The sequence below is a fragment of the Gallus gallus genome, chromosome 1 (genome assembly GCF_016699485.2).
Source record: "Gallus gallus isolate bGalGal1 chromosome 1, bGalGal1.mat.broiler.GRCg7b, whole genome shotgun sequence".
NCBI lineage: Eukaryota > Metazoa > Chordata > Aves > Galliformes > Phasianidae > Gallus > Gallus gallus.
Window position 1 is genome coordinate 77987792 of NC_052532.1, and position 19300 is coordinate 78007091.

Below are 19300 nucleotides of genomic sequence, written 5' to 3' on the forward strand. Positions count from 1 at the left end.
TATACACTGTACAAGTAACTGTTTTTTTTTCCCCCTAAATTCTGGAAAGTCACTCTCCTTTCTTTCTCTTACTTAAATTTCAAATTTTCAGTCCTTCTGCTTTGTGTAAAATTAAAAAAAACAGAAAACACTGGAAGAGAGAAACAACTGCAATATCCAGTTTATTTACACATGGTATTTATTAATTATCTCATAAGTGGTTTTTAAGGACATGATTACCCCATCTTTTATGCAGACTTCTATTTTCAGATTATAGATTGCAAGTTTTACTATCTGTGAATCACTATATGGGATCCTTGGGATTTGGTCCACATCAGTCACAGAATGGTTGGGGTTGGAAGAGACTTTAAAGTTCACAACTTCTCAGGGCAACCTGTTCGAGAGCGTCACAAGCCTCATAGTGAATAATTCCATCTTAATATCTATTCTAAATCTACCCTCCTTTAGTTTAAAGCTTTTACTCCTTGACTTATCACTACATTCCAGAATAATGAGTTTTTCCCTGCCTTTCTTGTTGGCCCCCTTTTAACTACTGTCAGTTCATGTTTAAGTTACCAACCAATACTCCAAGTTCTCTTAATTAGAGTTGCTTTCAATCTGTTCTCCATCCATCCTGTATTTGAGCTTGGGATTGCCCCAGCCCAGGTGCACCACCTTGCACTTGGCCCTGTTGAACTTAATAAGGTTCACGTGGGCCCACAGCTCAAGACTGTCAAGGTTCCTCTGGGTGGTATCCCCCTTCCAGCATGTCGACTGCAACACACAACCTGGTATCATCAGTAAACTTGCTGAGGGTGCACTCAATCCCACTGTCCATGTCACCAGCAAAGATGTTAAATAGCATTAATCCCAGTACTGGTCCCTGAGGAACACCACCTGTCACAGGTCTACACTGAAACATCAAGCTATTGATAGCAACCCTTTCAGTATGACCATCCAGACAATTCCTTATCCATGAAGTGGTCCATCTGCCAAATCTATGTCTATCCAATTTATAGACAAAGATACTGTGTAACACAATGGCAAGTACTTTGCACAAGTCAAGGCAGATGGTGTCAGTTGCTTGTCCCTCATCCACCATCCATCACTAATGTAACCTTGTTGTAGAAGGCCACCAAATTTGTCAGGTATTATTTGCCCTTAGTGAAGCCATGGTGGTTGTTACCAATAACCTCTTAGTTTTCCATGTGCCCTAGTATAGTTTCCAGGAGGATCTGCTCCATGATCTTCCCAGGCACAGAGGAGAGATCAAATGGCCTGAATTTCCCAAGGCTGAAATATGCTGATATGCTGAAATAATGAGGTCATTTTTACACTTTTTTTTTTCTAATAATTTCTAAGTCCATCTGTTTTACCAAATTGTAATGCAACTATACCATGGAAATTCTGGGAGAAAATAAAAGAGAAAAAAAGATTAGTGCAGACAAAGATGGATAAAAAGTAAGAAAAGTCAGGAAAAGAGAGAAGACTGAAAAAACCTGCTCAGTAGCTTGGGTTCTGCCATGACTAGCGGGAGGCATATTTTCCAGATGGCTTCTCATTACTAAGCAAGGTATGTTTTATCAAGCACATGAATATTCCACAAACAGAGAGACAGAGGCTGCCTGAAGCACATAACTGTACATCTCACAGTAAGTATTTTGTTAGTAAGCATTAAAAAGTGCACAAAAGTCCCTTTGTTTTTCCTCTTCTCCTACTGGTTGCATGCCTCAAATCAACTCCCCAGCCTCACTGGCTGTACACAGTGATAAATCTAACAAGCTGTTTAATTCTGAGAACAACTGACACAGTACAGACCATGTACAGACCATGGCTAAAGGCCATGTAAACATGTAAACCCACAGAACCGTATGATTGTATCCAGTCTGTCCACTAGGGTTTAGGAGAAGATTAGGTGGCATGGGCCAAGCCCATGACAAGGGACTGTTATAATATTTTAACAGAACAGATGACTACATGCCAGTGTACATGTGTAAGCCTTCACTCTGCCAATTCATTAGTACTAATGTATTAGTCCATATTCTCAGCATGCCAAGCCAGATCAGTATTCTGCTGTGCATCAGCACGGACAGCGATGATCTGTTCAGTTGAATTTATTGGTCTGGAAAAAAAAAAACCAACAACAACAACAAAAAAAAAACAGCTTGCACCATTTCTATCTCATTCAAAACCAAGGGTCTTGCAATCAGCAGATCACTCCCGGGAACAGGACAGTTCGTGATGCTGCTAGATACATTTAATTACATAATCTCAGAGCACCAAAGTAATGCTATTCCACTCTGGGTTAAAACTGAGGAATAATCAGGATATCTGAGCCGTCTGGAGGTTTTTAAACACAAGAGATGATCAAAATTCTCCCTTGACTCCTGCTTTAATCTTACTAATTTTTCTAAGTATGGGATTCCAGTTTCTTATGAAGACTGTTATTTTAAAGAAAATAAAAACAGCTAAGGAGAGATCCTCCTAGATTTCTCTTCCCTAAATTAAGAAAAAGTATGATCTTTAATAGAACAATCAGATTCACTGTACTCTTCCTAAAGCAAGTTCAGAATTAACTACATACTCATTTCAACGTTTTCTGCTCTTACAGGCCAGAAAGGGTAAAAATCCCAAAGACTAGTAGTGGCAGCAGCCTATTCTTAAAACACAAACTAATCTCTTCATCTGCATTGTATTACGATGTCAACATAAAGCTCAACTGGGTGGAGACTGGAAGTCACTGTTACAGATCACAACAGGCATATTAATAACCTTCTAGGTTATTCAATGCTTTCAGCAAGACATTGAATTATATTGCTTGTGTTATAGGCAGAATATTGCCCTGGTGCAAGAAGATGACAGTTCACCCAAGAATGACTGACTCTGGGACAACATCCTTGATGGTAGAGGTGGGCTCATAGCTTTCTGGACTGAAACACACTTGCCCTCAGCATTTGAACAGTGGAGTGGTGCAAGAGGGAGTTATACAACCCAAGTCTAGGCCAATCCATAGCCAGAGATTAAATCTGATCTTAAGAAGACAGAGAAACAATCCCTTTACCTGTGGTTTTAGAAGGTGGTGCTAAGAATGACCAAACCATAGAATCACAGAATGAAACAAGATGGAACAGAGGTGTACAAGTTATATGTACATCCTTCTCATGGCCAAGCTAGATTACAGTATGCTCTAGGCCTCATCCAGTTGAATTCTCAGTATTTCCAAGTTTATGTGTACACTGGTAGATAAGGCAAAGGGCACTAAGATAAAATGCAGCCTTCAGGAAATTTGCTTTGTTGTGCCACCTAATGCATGAGCAGAATAGCCTTCTGGCTTCACATACTTCTTGAAAATAACTGAAATATTACTGGGCTTATTCTTCCTTTCATGACCACATCTAAACATGAACAAGTGGAAAGACTGTGAATATTCTGAGAGTTCTGGAAAGAGAAACCATTTTCTGGTCTTGTCCAAAAACACTGTTAAGTTCTGCTTACTCCAGTTATCTGTCAGAAGCAAGTCTGATCCAGCTCAGTGCGCCCAAGTTTAATCAACACGGTGGTTGAATGTCCCCCAGGTCCAACTGATAGCAAGGTTGAGTGTGAATTCTCAATAGGCACATATATCCAAACATGTAGATACTACCCATATATATGTCTAGCCAAGAAGATCAGCACAGACAGAAACACTCACCAGTCATGACAGCACCACCAATGGCCTCATCCTGCTCACCTTTCCGGTTGGTCAGGATGCAGGTCTGTTAGTGGGAAATATATATTTGCATTTATATACTATACATATCCCTGAAATAACTGCTCTCAAACACTGACCATCCAGTAACTGACCTCTGGGTATATGGTTTCTCCATTTGCTGGCACTTGAATGCATGAGCACTCAAGTCTTGCACCCCCACTCCAGCTGCTGCTATTCAGACACTCTCGCTCACTGATAAACACACATACAAAATAAATGCATAGGCACACCCACTGTGGATTCCTCCAGTTGTTTGGCAATGACAAACCCAGGCAATGCTACAGGCTTGGGGCAGAGTAGCTGGAAGACTGCATGGAAGAAGCAGACCCGGGGGTGTTAGTTGACACTCAGCTAAACATGAGCCAGTGGTGTGCCCAGATAGCCAAGAAGGCCAGTGGCATCCTGGCATGTATCAGAAATAGTGTAGCCAGCAGGAGCAGGGAAGTGATTGTCTCCCAGTACTCAGCTCTGGTGAGGCCGCACCTCAAGTACTGTGTTGAGTTTAGGGCATCTTCCTACAAGAAAGACAGAGGGCCTGGAGCATGTCCAGAGAAGACCAACGAATCTGGGAAAGGATTTGGAGCACAAGTCTCATGGGCAGCAGCTGAGGGAACTGGAATTGTTTAGTCAGGAGAAGAGAAGGCTTGGGGAGACCTTATAGCTCTCTACAACAGAAGAGGCTGTGGTGAGGTGGGGGTCAGCCTCTTCTCCTGCGTAAGAAGTGATAGGAATAGAGAGAATGGCCTCAAAGAGATGTTCAGGTTGGATATGAGGAAAAAAAGCTGTTCTCCAAATGAGTGGTCAGACACTGGAACAGGATGTCCAGGGAGGTGGTTAAGTCACTGCCCTTAGAGGTGTTCAAAAAACATTTAGATGTTGTACAAAGGAACATGGCTTTGTGGGGAGATGTTGGTGGTAGGTGAACAATTGAACTGGATGATCTTGGAAGTCTTTTCCAACCTTGGTGATTCTATGACAAAAAGGTAATTTCACTTTCTTTTTTTCCCCTCTTCAAGTAAACTAGTATCCACTACAACCTTCCTTTGTATATAACAAGTCAGTGGTATTTCACAGAATGGTTTAGGTTGAAAGGGACATCTAGGTGCCATCTGGCCCGACTCTCTGCTCAAGCAGGTTGCACAGACCTATGTTAGGACAACCTTTTATATTTCCAGGGAAGGGGACACATAGCTTCTCTAAGTAACATGTTATTTTGTTCAATTACTGATGAAGAGATATTTCCTGATGTTCAGACAGAACCTACCATGTTTCAGTTTGTGCCCACCATCTCCAGTCCTGTCACCTAACACAACTGAAGAAAGCCTGTCCATTCTGCATCTCAGGTACTTACATACATTCATAAGATCTCCCCGAGCCTTCTCTAGGCTAAGAACTCCCAACTCTCTCAGCCTTTTCTCATAGGCTGAGTCCCCTTAATCCCCTTCATGGTGATTTCATTCCCCTTAATCACCTTCATGGCTCTCTATTGGGACAGGAAAGCTTCTCCAGAAGCTTCATATCATTCTTTGTGCTGGAAGACCCCAGAATTGAACACAGTACTCCAGGTGTGGCCTCACCATTGCTGAGAAGGGAGGAAATCACTCTCCTCAACCTGCTGACAATGCTTTGCCTGATGCAGCCCTTTCATAGCAACAAGGCTACACTGCAGGTATACATTCAATTTGGTGACTACCAAGAACCCCAGGGTGTTTACAACTAAGCTGTTCTCCAGATAGGTGATCAGCCCTCAGCATGTATACTGGTGCCCAGAATTGTTCCTCCCCAGATGCAGTACATTGCACGTCATCTTGCTGAATTTCATGGAATTCCTGTCAGCCTATTTCTCCAGGTTGTCCAGGTCCCTCTGGATGGCAGCATAACCTCCGGTGTGTCAGCCACTCCTCTCAGTTTTGTTTCATCTGCAGACTTGCTGAGAGCATACTATGCTCCAATATCCAGGTTGTTAATGAAGATATTGAACAGAGCTGGACCCAGAAGGGATCCCTGGGGTACACCACTAATTACTAGCCTCTGTCTAGATTTTGTGCCACTGATCACAACCCTGGTGCAGAACATTTAACTCGTGTTCAATCAACCTAACTTGTCTGCCCATCCAGTCTGTATATTCAGAGCTTTTCTATGAGAATCATGTAGAAGACAGTGTCAAAGGCAGTCCAGGAAGATAATATCCATGACCTCCTCCTCATCTATGAGGCTAGTCATTTAATCATAGAAGCTTATCTTGTTGCTCAAGTGTGACTTTCCCCTGGTGAAACCATACTACTTCCGACAATTTTCTTCTCTTTCGTGTAGCTCAAAATGGTTTCCAGGATTAACATCTCCATCATATTTCCAAGTATATGATACAGTTTCCTCTTGCCCTTCTCAAAGACATGAGTGACATTTGCCTTCCTCCAGTCTTCCAGCATTTCTCTCCATTACCACGATTGATGAAAGATTATCAAGAGTAGCCTCACAGCTACATCTGCAAGATCCCTTAGCACTGATGGGTGCATTCCATCAGCACTCTTGGACTTCTGAATGTCAACTTTGCTGAAGTATTTCCTGACCTGGTTTTCTTCCACTAAGGATATATCCTTCCTCCAGTCTTCCTCCCTGGTCTCTGGGTCTCATGAAGGCTAGTCTTGCTAGTACAGACCGAGGAAAAGAACAAATTAAGTGCCTGAGCATTTTCTATGTCTTGTATTTTCAACTCATTCAGCAAAGAACCCAGACTTGCATTAGTCTTCATTTAGTCATCAATGTTCTTACAGAAGCCTTTTTTGTTGTCTTTGACACCCTTGGCCAGATTCAATTCTATTAAGGCTTTAGCTTTCCTAATGTTCTCCCTTGACAATGTCTCTGTATTCCTTCCAGGTTACCCATTCTTCCTTCCATTCTCTGTAGATTGTCTTCTTGTGCTTGAGCTTGGTCAGGAGTTCCTCATTCATATCCATTCTGGTCTCTAGTGTTTCTGCCCAATCTCCTATTCGTTGGGATGGACTGCTTTTGAGCTTGGAGGAGATGATCCTTGAATATTATATCCCAGCTTTCTTGGGCTCCTCCTCCCTTCAGATCCCTATCCAACAGGATTCTTCCAAGAAGATCTTTGAAGAGATCAAAGTCTACTGTCTTAAGATCCAGACTTGTGAGCTTGATTTTCACTGTTCTGCCTGCCCTCAGGATTCTGAACTCCTCCATCTCATGATAATTGCCAACAAGGCTGCCTTTGACCTTCACACTTCCTTTTTGGCAAATATGAGCCCAACACCTTTCCTCAATGATTCCTGTCACTTCCAGGACGAATTTATCACCAATGCACTCCCGGAGCCTCCCAGATTGCTTGTCCTGCTGTGTTGTCCCTCCAACAAATATCTGGGTGTTTGAAGTTCCCAATGAGGATCAGAGCCTCATGAGTTATCTGTCCGTTGAGGGCCTCATTTACTTTACTTCTTGGTCAGATGGCTTGCAGCAAACAAACTATGCTCGTCTGTAATCCTAACCCTTAACTGGCTCCTCATGCATCCCCAGGCAGTGTCCTAAGTACTCCAGCTACTTTCCCACGCAAAGAGCAACAGCCACTACTTGTCTTCCCAGCCTGTCCTTCCTGGAGACACTGTATCCCTCCTTTGCAACATTCCAGTTACAGGAAACACCTCACCATTTCTTTGTGATTCCAGCACATTCATAGCCCTGCAACAGCACACACCTCTCTAGACTCATCTTGTTAATTCCAGATAATATGTGCATTAATCCACAGGCAATTAACAGAGACACCCCAGTATGCTGTGTTCCAAGAAAAGGTTGAGGGAATTTTTCCATAACAATGCCCTGCAGGAATTTCTTTGCCTACAAGCAAGTGCAGGAGGTGACATTACTTGCACCCCATTTTGTTGACTTTGTGACACCTTCTCTATCACATCACCCTGTGCCTTTTATTCTCTGACAGTCACTTCTTCACAGGGCTGCTGCTTACTCTCTCTCCTACATCATTCCTTGTGTAAAGCCCTCCATATGAGGTTAGCCATCCAATTGTGAAAAATATCTTTGCCTTGCTTTGTGAGGTGGATTCCATCTCTCTCAAGCATTTTTACTAAGAAGATCACCCTTGAAAAGTAGTTTTCCTCCACTTCAATTTTAACCAATTTTAGCAATCACTAAGCTGCTTTAAACAACCTAAGATGTATGACAGTATATAGAGAAGGTAGAATAATAATTAAATAAGAATACTTGAACTCACAGTCCTCTATGTCCATATTTCCCTTTTGCTAAGGAGGCACATTAATACAAAAAGTAGTTACCAAAGCAGCAATATTATCCTCTCTGTATCTTGATCTTCCAGAGGACATTTAGAAAGACTGTCCAATCTTTCAACAATCTGGATCATTTGTTGTAAAATAAATACAGTCACACGCAGAATACATCACTTCTTTGGTACTGCAAAATGAACTCTGCTTGTGTTTACTGTTGTAAACATTTATAACTCAATCAAAACAAAACCAATATTCCACAGAAAATACAATTGTCGGCCTTAATAAGAGCTATTTAATTAACAAGTTATGATTCACTATCCCATATTTTGACTGTAGCCTATCAATCATTTCTAAATTCTGTGCTTCCCTACCATTTATGATTAGGAAGGTAAATTTACCAGAAATATTAAATGACAAACTGTACAGAGAAATACCAAGTATATATGAGTAGCTACTCATAGAAATAATATTTCTATGCATTTTTATTTCAGAATTTTTCAAAATCAAGGAAAAACAATATCAACATTTTTATCATCCAGTATGTAGTTAAAAAAAAAAAAAAAAAAAACACACCTCCCGAAATTAAAATCTCAGAAACTCCTGAGGAGCCACAGATGCTGTAAAATATAATCCTAATGAGAAACACTGTGCAATCTAATGTCATTGTGTAAAGTTGAAATAACAAGTTTACAAATGTCTTTGATTTTCAAAGCAGTTTTAACTCATACTTGCCTTTCAAATAGTTTTTTACTCCACAAATCATTTCTGGAAAATTTTGGATTGATATTTTCCAGTCTAGAACTCTATCAAATTAATTCAGCCTAATGACTTCTTTTTATGCATCAAAATTTATCACTAACAACAGCAAACAATATTTTAAAGTGCATGCAAGAACTTCTTTAGTTCTAAGGAATTTAAAGTTCAAATAGGTACTGTAAAACGGTACTGCATTCATCATATTTGAAAAGCATTCTGCATAAGTAGTATTAGCGCTCTTTAGAATGTATGCAATGCTGGTTTGAAAATTTCAGCTATTTTTCTATTCCGCTCTCCAGCTTCTCCTTCTATTCTTTAGCTACTTGTATCAAGCTGTTAGCAATATTGTTTTTCCACTGATACAGAAAATTTCAAAGCTTTGTTCGAGACAAAAACATCTCAGAAAATCTTAGAAGAAAAGTTGCCTTCACTGATTTTACCCATACAGTCAATTCTCTTCTGCTAGTGTTGAGACATATTTCAGAATGATAGAATCCTTAGAGTTAGAAGAGATTTTTAAAGACCACCTAGTCCAAATTCCCCACAGTGAACAGGGACATCCACAGATAAATCAGGTTGATCCAGGACCTAGTCCAGCCTCACCTTGAAAGTCTCCAGGAACAAGACACCCGCAACATCTCCAGGCAGCCTACTCCAACACCTCACAACCCTTGCCGGACAAGACATTTTCCTTATATCTGTATGGTAACTGTTGAGTCATGACCTGAACCACTGATTGAGCACCTGGGGAAAGGACCCGGTCAGCCCTGGTAGCACAGGTGAAGGCAATTCATGTGTGACCAGAAGGGGTGGAGCCTGGCTCCACATCTCTTAGACCCCATTTAAGGGCTGACTGCCACTCTGGAAGGGCCTCTGTCAGGTAGTTCCTCCGTGGTGGAGTTTTCCTCTGTGAGCCTAGATCTTCAGAGATAGATGAACAGTCTTTTTTCCTTCCTTTATAACACTATTTTATTGTATTCGTCTATTTGTCATTACATCTCTTGTATCACAGTTCTATCACATTTATCTTTTTTACTGTTACAACATCTAACTTAAATCTGCTCTCTTTAAGCTCGAAACCATTTCCCCTTGTTCTTTTCCTCTCAGTTCCCATTAGTTACTGAAAGGAAGGCTACTGTCAGGTCACCTCAGAGCCTTCTCTTCTTCAGACTGAACAGTCTTAGCTCTCTCAGTCTGTCCTCACAGGAGAGGTGTTCCTTGAATTATTTTTGTAGTCCTCCTTTGGACATGCTCCAACAGGTCTGTGCCTCCTCTGTATTGAGGACTCCACATCAAACACAGTATTCCAAGGGATATCTCATCAGTGTAGAGCAGAGGGGCAGGATCACCTCTCTTAACCCACTGACCAACTTCTTTTGATGCAGCCCAGGATATGGCTGGCTTTCTGGGCTGTGAGGGCATGTTGCTGACAAGGTCCAGCTTGCCATCCACCAGTATCTCCAGGTTATTTTTGGCAGGGCTGTACTCAATCATTTAATCCTCTAGCTTGTATTAGTAGTGGATGTTGCCTCAACCCAGGTGCAAGACCTTGCATGTGGATTTGTTGGATCTCATGAGTTTTTACCTGGACCCACTGCTTAAGCTTGTCTAAGTTCCTCTGGATGGCAGCCTATCCCTCTAGTGTGTTGACTGCAGCCTGCAGTTAGGTGTTATCAGCAGACTTGCTGAAGGTGCACCTGATCCCACTGTCAATGTCATTATTGAAGATTCTAAAGAGTATCAGTTGCAGCGCTGACCTCTGGGGGAGACCACTCATCACCAATCTCCATGCAGTCATTGGGCCATTGATCACCAACTCTCTGGATTCAGTCCTGCAGCCAGTTCTTTGTCTATTGAACAGTCCACTCATTGAATCCCTATCTTTCCAATTTGGAGAGAAGGGTGTTGTAAGGCACTGTTAAAGGCCTTACTGATGTCCAAATAGATGACATCAGTGGCTCTTTCCTTGTCCATTGATGCAGTTACACTATCATAAAAGGCCATTAGGTTGATCAAGCAGGATTTGGCCTTGGTGAAGCCATGCTAGTCCTCTCGTATCACCTCACTGTCTTCCATGTGTTTTAGCATAACTTCCAGGAGGATCTGCTCCATGATTTCTCCCAACAGTGGTGAGACTCCCAGGTTGATAGTACCTGGGATCATCCTTTTTACCCATCTTAAAAATGGATGTGATGTTACCTTTTTTTCCAGTCACCAAGAATATTCGTATTTTAGAGTATTTTAGACACTAAAATATTTTTGTAAGGTTTCTTAAAGACCAAAGTGAATATTCCTTATTTTTCTCAACTTAAATGTCTAGTCTGAAGTTTTAAGTTTCTACTACATATAATCATAAGTTAACAAAATGTCCATGGCCCTTGTTTCTTTCTTACGGATAAGTGTAATAAACTAAAGTCTTTTACATGGTAATCATTTATTTTCCTTCCACCAATGCATAATTGTTATTTGCCCTTTGACTGCAACAGAAATACATCTGTGATGCAAATTAGTCTTGCAGTGTGATCCCAGGATGACATAATACTGTTACAACATAAGATTCTGTCTTCCCTGACTGAGTTGAGGTTTGTACTTCAGCTTATGGACAGCTGCGCTTCTTAACTGCCCTATTCTATCACAAATGTGATCTGTGAGGTTGTATCACACAGTATTTTCTAAAGTCTTTCATGACTGAAAGATTACAGGAGTGATTCTGAAAATGTTCTTACAGGCATCACTGAGTTACTTCATATTTAGACATTTCCCCTGCCTTCTGTATCTCAGTTCCTTCTACCAGTTACACAAGCATATAACAACACTGTACTTCTTAAAATCACGTAAAAAAATCAGTAAAGAACAGTTTCAAATATTTAAGGATTTGTCATATTGTTACGTTAATTATTTCCTCTGAACTTCCCCCTTGTTTCCCTCTGCTCCTATTAAGCAGAGGAATAATTTAGCAAGACTTCACTGTAAGAAACAAAAAAAACCCATTTTTTCTTTCCATTCTTCACTGACTGAAATTTCTTCAATTTCCACTGCTCTCCTTTCTGTCCCTCCAGGTCTTTCCTTCCTTGTCTCCCTTTGATTCCTCTTCTTTTTCAGAAGCTTTCATGTGTGAGAGAGATGAGCATTCATCTCAATGTAGTGCAGTTCAGTGAGCACATGCAGCTGCAAGGATACTTCTTGAAACAAATAAGATTAAAAAAAAAAAAAAACCTCTGACTTTCTACATCTTGCTCCCATAGCTGCCATCTTATAGCCTGTTCTCACAATCCTTCCTCCTATCATCTATTTTTCCTTCTCCTCTTTTCTTAGCTTTTTTCCTTCCTTTCCTGACTTTTCTGTCTTCTCATCACTGTTTTCACCTTGTCTCCTTTTCTGCTGGCTTAACACAGGCTACCTCTTCTTGTTAATGCAAAGCATTATATATTATATGACAGTATATTATATGACACAAATGGTTCAGATGGAAGGGGCAAAAATTCCTGATTTCAGCTCACTGAATGTTGCCCTGTTGTTGTGGCTTTGTGATTTTTATTTTTTTGTTGCTGTTGTCAGTATTCCACATCGTAACACCATGTAAAGCAATGAGAGTTAAAGAGTTAATGTTCCAGTTCTGTGGACCACTGTTTCTGGGTGCTTGGTTCTCGGAGGGGGAGGGAAGGGGCTGCATTCCCCAGAGGACTTTGCGCCCAGAGGAAGAGAGGCGGAGTTCTGGCAGCTCAGGAGCCTCTCTCTCTTTGTTTGCTGCAGAGAAGCACATGGTGCCTTGCTCTTTTTGCCTGCAGCTTTAGAGTAAGGCCTTTGGTTCTCTCTCTCTCATTTTGATTTGTTGGCCTCGATTCCATTTGTGTTGTATTGTGTTGTCTTGCATTCTGATATCATATTTAGTAAGTTAACGTTCCTCCTCAGATCGCTGCCACTGCTGTTTTTAGACCCATCTACTATCTCCCTGCCCTTCTTCCTTTTCCCCTCTCCTGGAGTGTGGGTTTGTGGGTCCTCTGCCTCATTAGTCACCGGACTGGGCCAGACCGGCCTGTGAACTGTTGACACATTTTTTTTTTTTCCTCTTTTTTTCTGGGCCTGTGGGCTTGCTGTCCCCCTGTCATGGACACAGATCTAAAGACAATCCCGTGACGTCTGTAGAACAGTATAAATCTTTAGGGACTACTTCACAAACATGCTGCAAGAACAGGTACAAGAACCAAATACATGCAAAGCATGAATAATCAGCTTATTCCCGGGGCAAGTAATTTTATTATTTGAGACCCTCACTTCTGAGGTAGCCAGTAGTCTCATTAATGAATATTCCTAGTTTTTTCATATGAGTGGTTGTCCTCTCCAGATACAATATTGCCCTTTCCTCTAGAATCAATATGAATACTTTTTTATATCTCAGGAGTTAATGATCAGCCATCATAATCAAAAAAGACATTTGTTTAATGATCATCTTTACTAGAACAAGCATCCTGAAAGCACTTTTCTCCTCTAAAGAAAATTCTCTTAAGAATTACATGAAATTGATTCTTACCTTCTAGCGAAGTGACTAGATGAAAGAAGCAAACCAGCCAGAGCCAATCCATTCCTAACACTCTTCTTGCACTGATGTCAGCATTAGAATCCATGAAGATTCTCTGTAGACTCCACCATATCCAATAAACACACACTACTTGCTTGAATGGTTCAGAGGTTGCTTGGAGTGTTTTGGTACCTTTGAGCTCTTTGGAACCAGTCCATAAACCGTTAACACGAAGTCAGAGCAAAGAAACGTTCACACTGAAATACTGGTTAAGAAAAGACAGAAGATGGAAACACAAGTCAAGTCACAATAATACAGACCTGACACTATAGGCTTACTGTATCATTTACAACTGAACTACAGGTAAGAGAGTAGCAAAGACCCAGTATGCACCATATTCCCATACCTCCCACCCATCACCCTTCATTCTTAGTTCTTCTGTATGCTGCCAGTAAACACAGATTCTGAGACATTCATGGCATCAGCAAGAGTGGATTTCCTAGATCAATGTTAAATTGCCCCACAGTATACAGTGTATTCTTAAGTCTTAACCATTTGTATCTTTGGCAATGTCCTTTAGAAGGTTTCCATTCCAATATCTCCGCACAGTTTCCAAATTCCATCTCCTGTAATTACATTTTTTCTTTGGCAGTAACCAGGACAGAAAAGTTTTCATCATTTATGACAATACAGATCTGCTTTGCTGACATACTTCACCATAAAAGTAACTATGTTTCATATGCTGGAACGTGTCCATGTAAACATCTTGCTACACAACAGTACTGAAGATGGACAGCATTTTTTCCTGTAAATGTGACACTATTCAGGAGACAAGCACAGTGATTTTTTTTTAGGTCAAACAGCAAGCCTGCACTACAGCCAAGAAAAGAGTACAAATCCAAATTTATTATATAAGTAAAAACCAGGTAAACAAAAAAACCCCATGACAACACTGCTATTAAGAACCTGACATCAAGGCTGCTCTCAGCGTGGGAGAACATGGAGCCTAATCCAAGACTGCACTACATCAATCCAGTACAATAATTTTACTAAGGAAGGTGTTTCTGGCCCTATTTGCCCAATTCTTGATCCACCAGAGAAGTATCGCGGTAGCATGTAGGTTGTATGCAAAGAACAGTATGTTTTGTTTCGTTAGGTGCTCTTTGTGCAGAATGCTGAAAACACTCCAGGGAGACAGTGAAGCATAGCTAAGGAGAGAAAGAGGAAAATATATATATATCAAGCAATATAAATAAGAAATTGGCTAGTAGCTCAGCTGAAATAGGGGAGTGAAGAGTTGTAATTAAAAAGGGTAGGCTCAATGAAATTATCTGAAAACCCAGCAAAGGGGGGATTTTGGAGTAGAAGAGAAGCAGCAGCCTGGAAAGTATGAGATCAGGCACTGGAGTGGAATTTGATTTGCTTTGTTAAAGATGAACAGAAATTACCATATGAAATGGGATAGTTCTCTCCTGTGTTACCCCTACTGAGAAATCAAAATATCAAACCAGAAGCATCCTGAGCATCAGAAAAAAATGTATGAAAAATGTAAGAAAAAACTTTGATTCAAGGAAGTTATCTATGGATAAAAAGAAAATCAGTAACACATGACCGAGAAAAAGCGAAGATTATACAAGCAGATGGAGGTAACGTAGCTGCTACGTATAAGAATCTTGTAAATATCACAGAAGAAAAATATCACATGATTAAAAAGGAGAAAATTTCAGGCAGAATGATCAGAAAACCATCCCAGCGCCCACCTACTTCTTCCCCTTTTTTCCACCATCAGCTTCATCACTGAAACCTTTGACTTATTTCCATCCACTTTTCCTCAGTATGGAAGATTTCCATTGCCCAGTAGGCCACAGTGAACCAATTTCTGAAAAACAATGTATGTGGAACCCAAGGAAAATGTCCTTGCAAATTTTCAGGTAAAAGATAGAAGTATTTTATTGTGACTCCAATGCTTCTTGTGGGACAAAATCATTGAGGCAGAAGATAGAAGTATTCTGCAATGTCCCCAGTGCAGAATTATTGAGGAACAAGAAGACTGTTCACCCACTAAAGCTGAAATTGAATGTTTCATAAATATCACTCACGGATTCCTTTTGCTAAACTAATATATTTGTTCTTAAACTGATGTACTAATCCCTACTGCTAAACAAACCAACCTATATTACTAGCATATAGCAGTGTCTTTCAGAAAAAGGGCTGAAGGCTATTTCTTGAGCCACCTGAAACAAGACTGCCTGTCTGACTGCTCTAGGTACGTATATTAGTACTCAGCTTCTGCCTCCCAGCTAATCTCTAATGTTCTAATACCCAAAAGCCCTTTTTCAGGCCAGACAAATTTTAAGACATAGGAAATTTTAAACATTCATTTTGAAAGCAGATAAATGCAGAAATAAAAATAAAAAATTGAATATCTTTTCATTTCCATCAATGGGATGGAAACAGTTCCGTTGTTCAGACTATCTTAGTTACACAACTTCTGAATGACAAAGCAGGAAACAGAACATAAGTTTGCTCTGGCTACAGGTATTTAATCCTGGTTGTGAAATTACTATGCAATATGTAAAGAGCAAATCAGATTGCTACCACAAAACAACTAAACAAGTCTTCTACCAAGAAGCCACGGAAATAATTCTGTCCCCAAAGAAACCTTTTGTTCTCCTTCCCTCCCTACATGCGCATCTATCCCTCTTTCAACACCTGTCCAATTTACTCTACTAAGTCCTGTGTCCCATAAATACTGGGAGACTCTTTATGATGCACCATATGGCCTCTGTCTGGACTACACTCAAAAGCTATTTTTCCCCAAAATTAATTATGGCTAAAGCAAAAATCCACACTTAGTTTAGCAGTTAAAAAGGTAGATCTGTCAGATTTTTTGCATTCTGCCTCTTCCACAGCCTGATGAAAAAATGGTTATACCACAATGAAGGGTAAAGGAGAATATCAGGGAAACACTTGGAGGAGTTGGAGGGAAGTTCTGGCCTCCCTGAATTAATGACTACCATGCCCGTACACTGCTAACTGCTGCTGTGCCTTTCCTCCCAGCACTTGATGCATGCAGAATTTGACTATGCTCAAAGACACTCATCTAAAATTCTTCAGTCCTCCTACTGTTCCTTCCCCACACCAAGCTACTTAAACAGAAACCTCAAACCATCATTTTACACTGCCCACTTCTCCTGTGCATACAGGTCCCTTTCTGTGATCTTCTCAGCTTACTATTTCTTCCAAAACTGCTTTCAGATTACCTGTCCTTGCTATAGAAGCCACTATCCTCTCCCCCAAATCCAATATTTGCATACACCTTCCCCACACAGGATACTTCAAAAGACTTTCTCAGATCTCACTCAGAACTTGCAACCCATTAACCTTTCCTACACTAACCTGTCCATTTAGGATTCTAAACCATTTTTTGGGCATATACTTGGCTAAAACAATGATTTCCAACTCTGTGAAGAAAGCGACATGGGGGTGTTGGTTGACTGTAGGCTTAACATGATTCAGCAGGTGCACTAAACACAGCAGAGCCAGCCAGTCAAAAGAGGTGATTTTCCTACCACATTTAGTGCTATTGTGACCTCGCCTTGAATGTTGTGTGCAATTCTTAGTTCCACAATATAAAAAATATATTAAGATACTTAAAAGCATCCAGAAGGTGATAGAAAGCTACTAAAAACATTGAAAAACGTCCCATGAGGAGAAGGTGAAGACAGTTAGATATCCAGTTTGGGGAAAAGGAGACTATGAGGTTATCTCATTGCTCTCTACAACTTCCTGAGCAGGGGATATGGTAAAGAATAAGAGAAGTTGTGAGAATGGCACAACACTGTGCCAGGGGAGGTTCTGACTTGACCTTAGGGAAAATGTATTTATGATGAGGGTGCTCAAACACTGGAATAGGCTTTCTAGAGAAGAAGTGATTGATGACCCATGCCTGTCAGAGTTCAAGAGACGTTTGTATAATACAAATAACATGCTTTAACTTTGCTAGCCCAGAAGGGGTAAGGCAGTTGGACTTGATGATCTTTGCAGGTCCTCCCCAACTATTCTCTTCTATTCCATTCCATTCCTTCAAAGATCTGAAAAATAATAAAGCATGCGTAGTGCATAACAGCTCCCGAGGACCCAAATGTCCTAAAGATTCATCCCTATAAAACACTGAACATTTCAAGGAGTAGATACAACAGAAGAAGATTCTGACTACATAACATAGTCAGCTCTTGCCCAGCATCTTCTTCTGTAGAAGACTGCAAAGGTAAGCTGTTTTGGTTAGAAAATCTGTAATTCAAAAAAGAGTACACCTTACTGACAATATTTACAGGCTATTTCCTCTCATCAGCCAGAGCCAATAGTGTAATTTCTCTTTTTCTTAACTCAAACTTGAAGTGAGAACACTTAGTTCAGTCTTCAGCCATATGATGCTTAGAACTATAGCATAGACAGCAGTAGTGCTTTCATGTACAGCCACACTTGTATAGGCCTGTGATTGTGAGATTTCTGTAGAAGAGGGTTGCTGTCTGCCTAACCTGCATCTACATAGTGGCAAGTGCAAAGTATTTCATGCAGCCAGTATGCCTGCAGCAGTTTCCTTATGTAGGTAAGAGATTCTCACAAATTTCAAGCACTGTCAGTGATGACACCTGAAAAGACATAGGAAACTAGTGTTGCTAAATAGGCTAGCATTGGTTACATATTCTCTTCCACCACTGCATATGTTTTAACTAGAGATGAAGCAGGTTTGTGTAGTCACTTATCACAGTGTAGTCACATTATGACACATCTGGACTTTGAATGAAGGCATTCACAGAATCATAGGAGCTGGAAGTGACCTCTGGAGATCATCTAGTTCAACCTGCCTGCTTAAGCAGGTTCCCTAAAGTACATTGCAGAGAAAAGCATCCAGATGGGTTTTATAATATCTCCAAAGAAGGAGGCTCTACTATCTCTCTAGACAGCTTATTCCAGTGCTCTGTCATCCTCAAAGTAAAAAAAGTTTTTCCTCATGTTAAGATGGAGCTTCTCATGTTCCAGTTTGTACCTGTTGCTCCTTGTCTTGTCACTGAGCACCACTAAAAAGAGCCTGGCCTCATTCCCTTGACACCTGCCCTTTAGATACTTATAAGCATTGCTAAGATCCCCTCTCAGTCTTCTCTCCTTCAGACTAAACAATCCCAAGTCTCTCAGACTTTTTTTTTTTTTTTTTTTTTTTTTAATAAAGGAGATGCTTCAGGTCCCTAATCATCTTTGTGGCTCCCACAGGATGCTCTCCAGTCATTCCCTCTCTTTCTTGAACTGGGGAGCCCAGTTCAAGAGCTGGACACAGTACTCCAGATACGGCCTCACCAGGGCAGAGTAGAGGAGAAGGAGAACCTTCCTCAACCTGCCGGCCCAGCTCTTTTTTAAGGCATCCCAGGATTCTATTGTCCTTGGCCACAAGGGTACGCTGCTGTCTCATGGTCAACATGTTTTTCACTGGGACACCCAGGTTCTTCTCTGTAGAGCTACTTTCCAGCAGGTCAGCCCCTAACCTGTACTGATGTGTGGGGTTATTCCTCACCAGGTGAAAGACTCTTCACTTGCCCCTCTTGATCCTCATAAAGTTCCTCTTTGACCAACTCTCTAGTTTGTCCAGGTCTCACTGAATGGTAGCACAGCCTTGTAGTGTGTCAGCCACTTCTCCCAGCTTTGTACCATCAGCAAATTTGCAGTCAGTACATTCTATGCCTTCATCCAGGTCACTGACAAATATGTCAAACAAGACTGGATCCATCAGCAACCTCTGGGGAACACCAAGAGCTATAAGCCTGCCAACTAGACTGTTGCTCATCACAGTCCCCTGAGCAATGCCAGTAAGGCAGTTCTCACTCCACCTCACTGTCCACTCATCTGTCCCACACTTCCTAAGCTTACATACAGTATTGCTATTGGAGAGTGTCAGAAACCTTGCTGAACTCAAGGTAGACAACATCCACTGCTCTCCTCTCATCTACCCAGCCGGTGTTGACATTCCAGAAGGCTACCAGATTG

The 19300-nt window shown here is 41.0% G+C and overlaps 1 protein-coding gene across 6 annotated transcripts in view; it reads right to left on the reverse strand.

Moving 5' to 3' along the window:
• The window catches only part of EPHB6 (EPH receptor A7), a 73717-nt gene that overhangs the window by 41121 nt on the left and 13296 nt on the right, over window positions 1-19300 (reverse strand). For 4 of the 6 annotated variants that reach the window (NM_001397123.1, NM_001004387.2, NM_001397124.1 and 1 more), the window contains exon 2: window positions 13271-13523. In NM_001397123.1, coding sequence (NP_001384052.1) covers window positions 13271-13364 — 94 coding nt within the window. In that variant the 5' untranslated portion in view covers window positions 13365-13523. Of the gene's footprint in view, window positions 1-3670; window positions 3735-9342; window positions 9418-13270; window positions 13524-19300 lie in introns of those variants that run through there. The other 2 variants (NM_001397125.1, XM_046939764.1) reach the window with 2 other exon arrangements.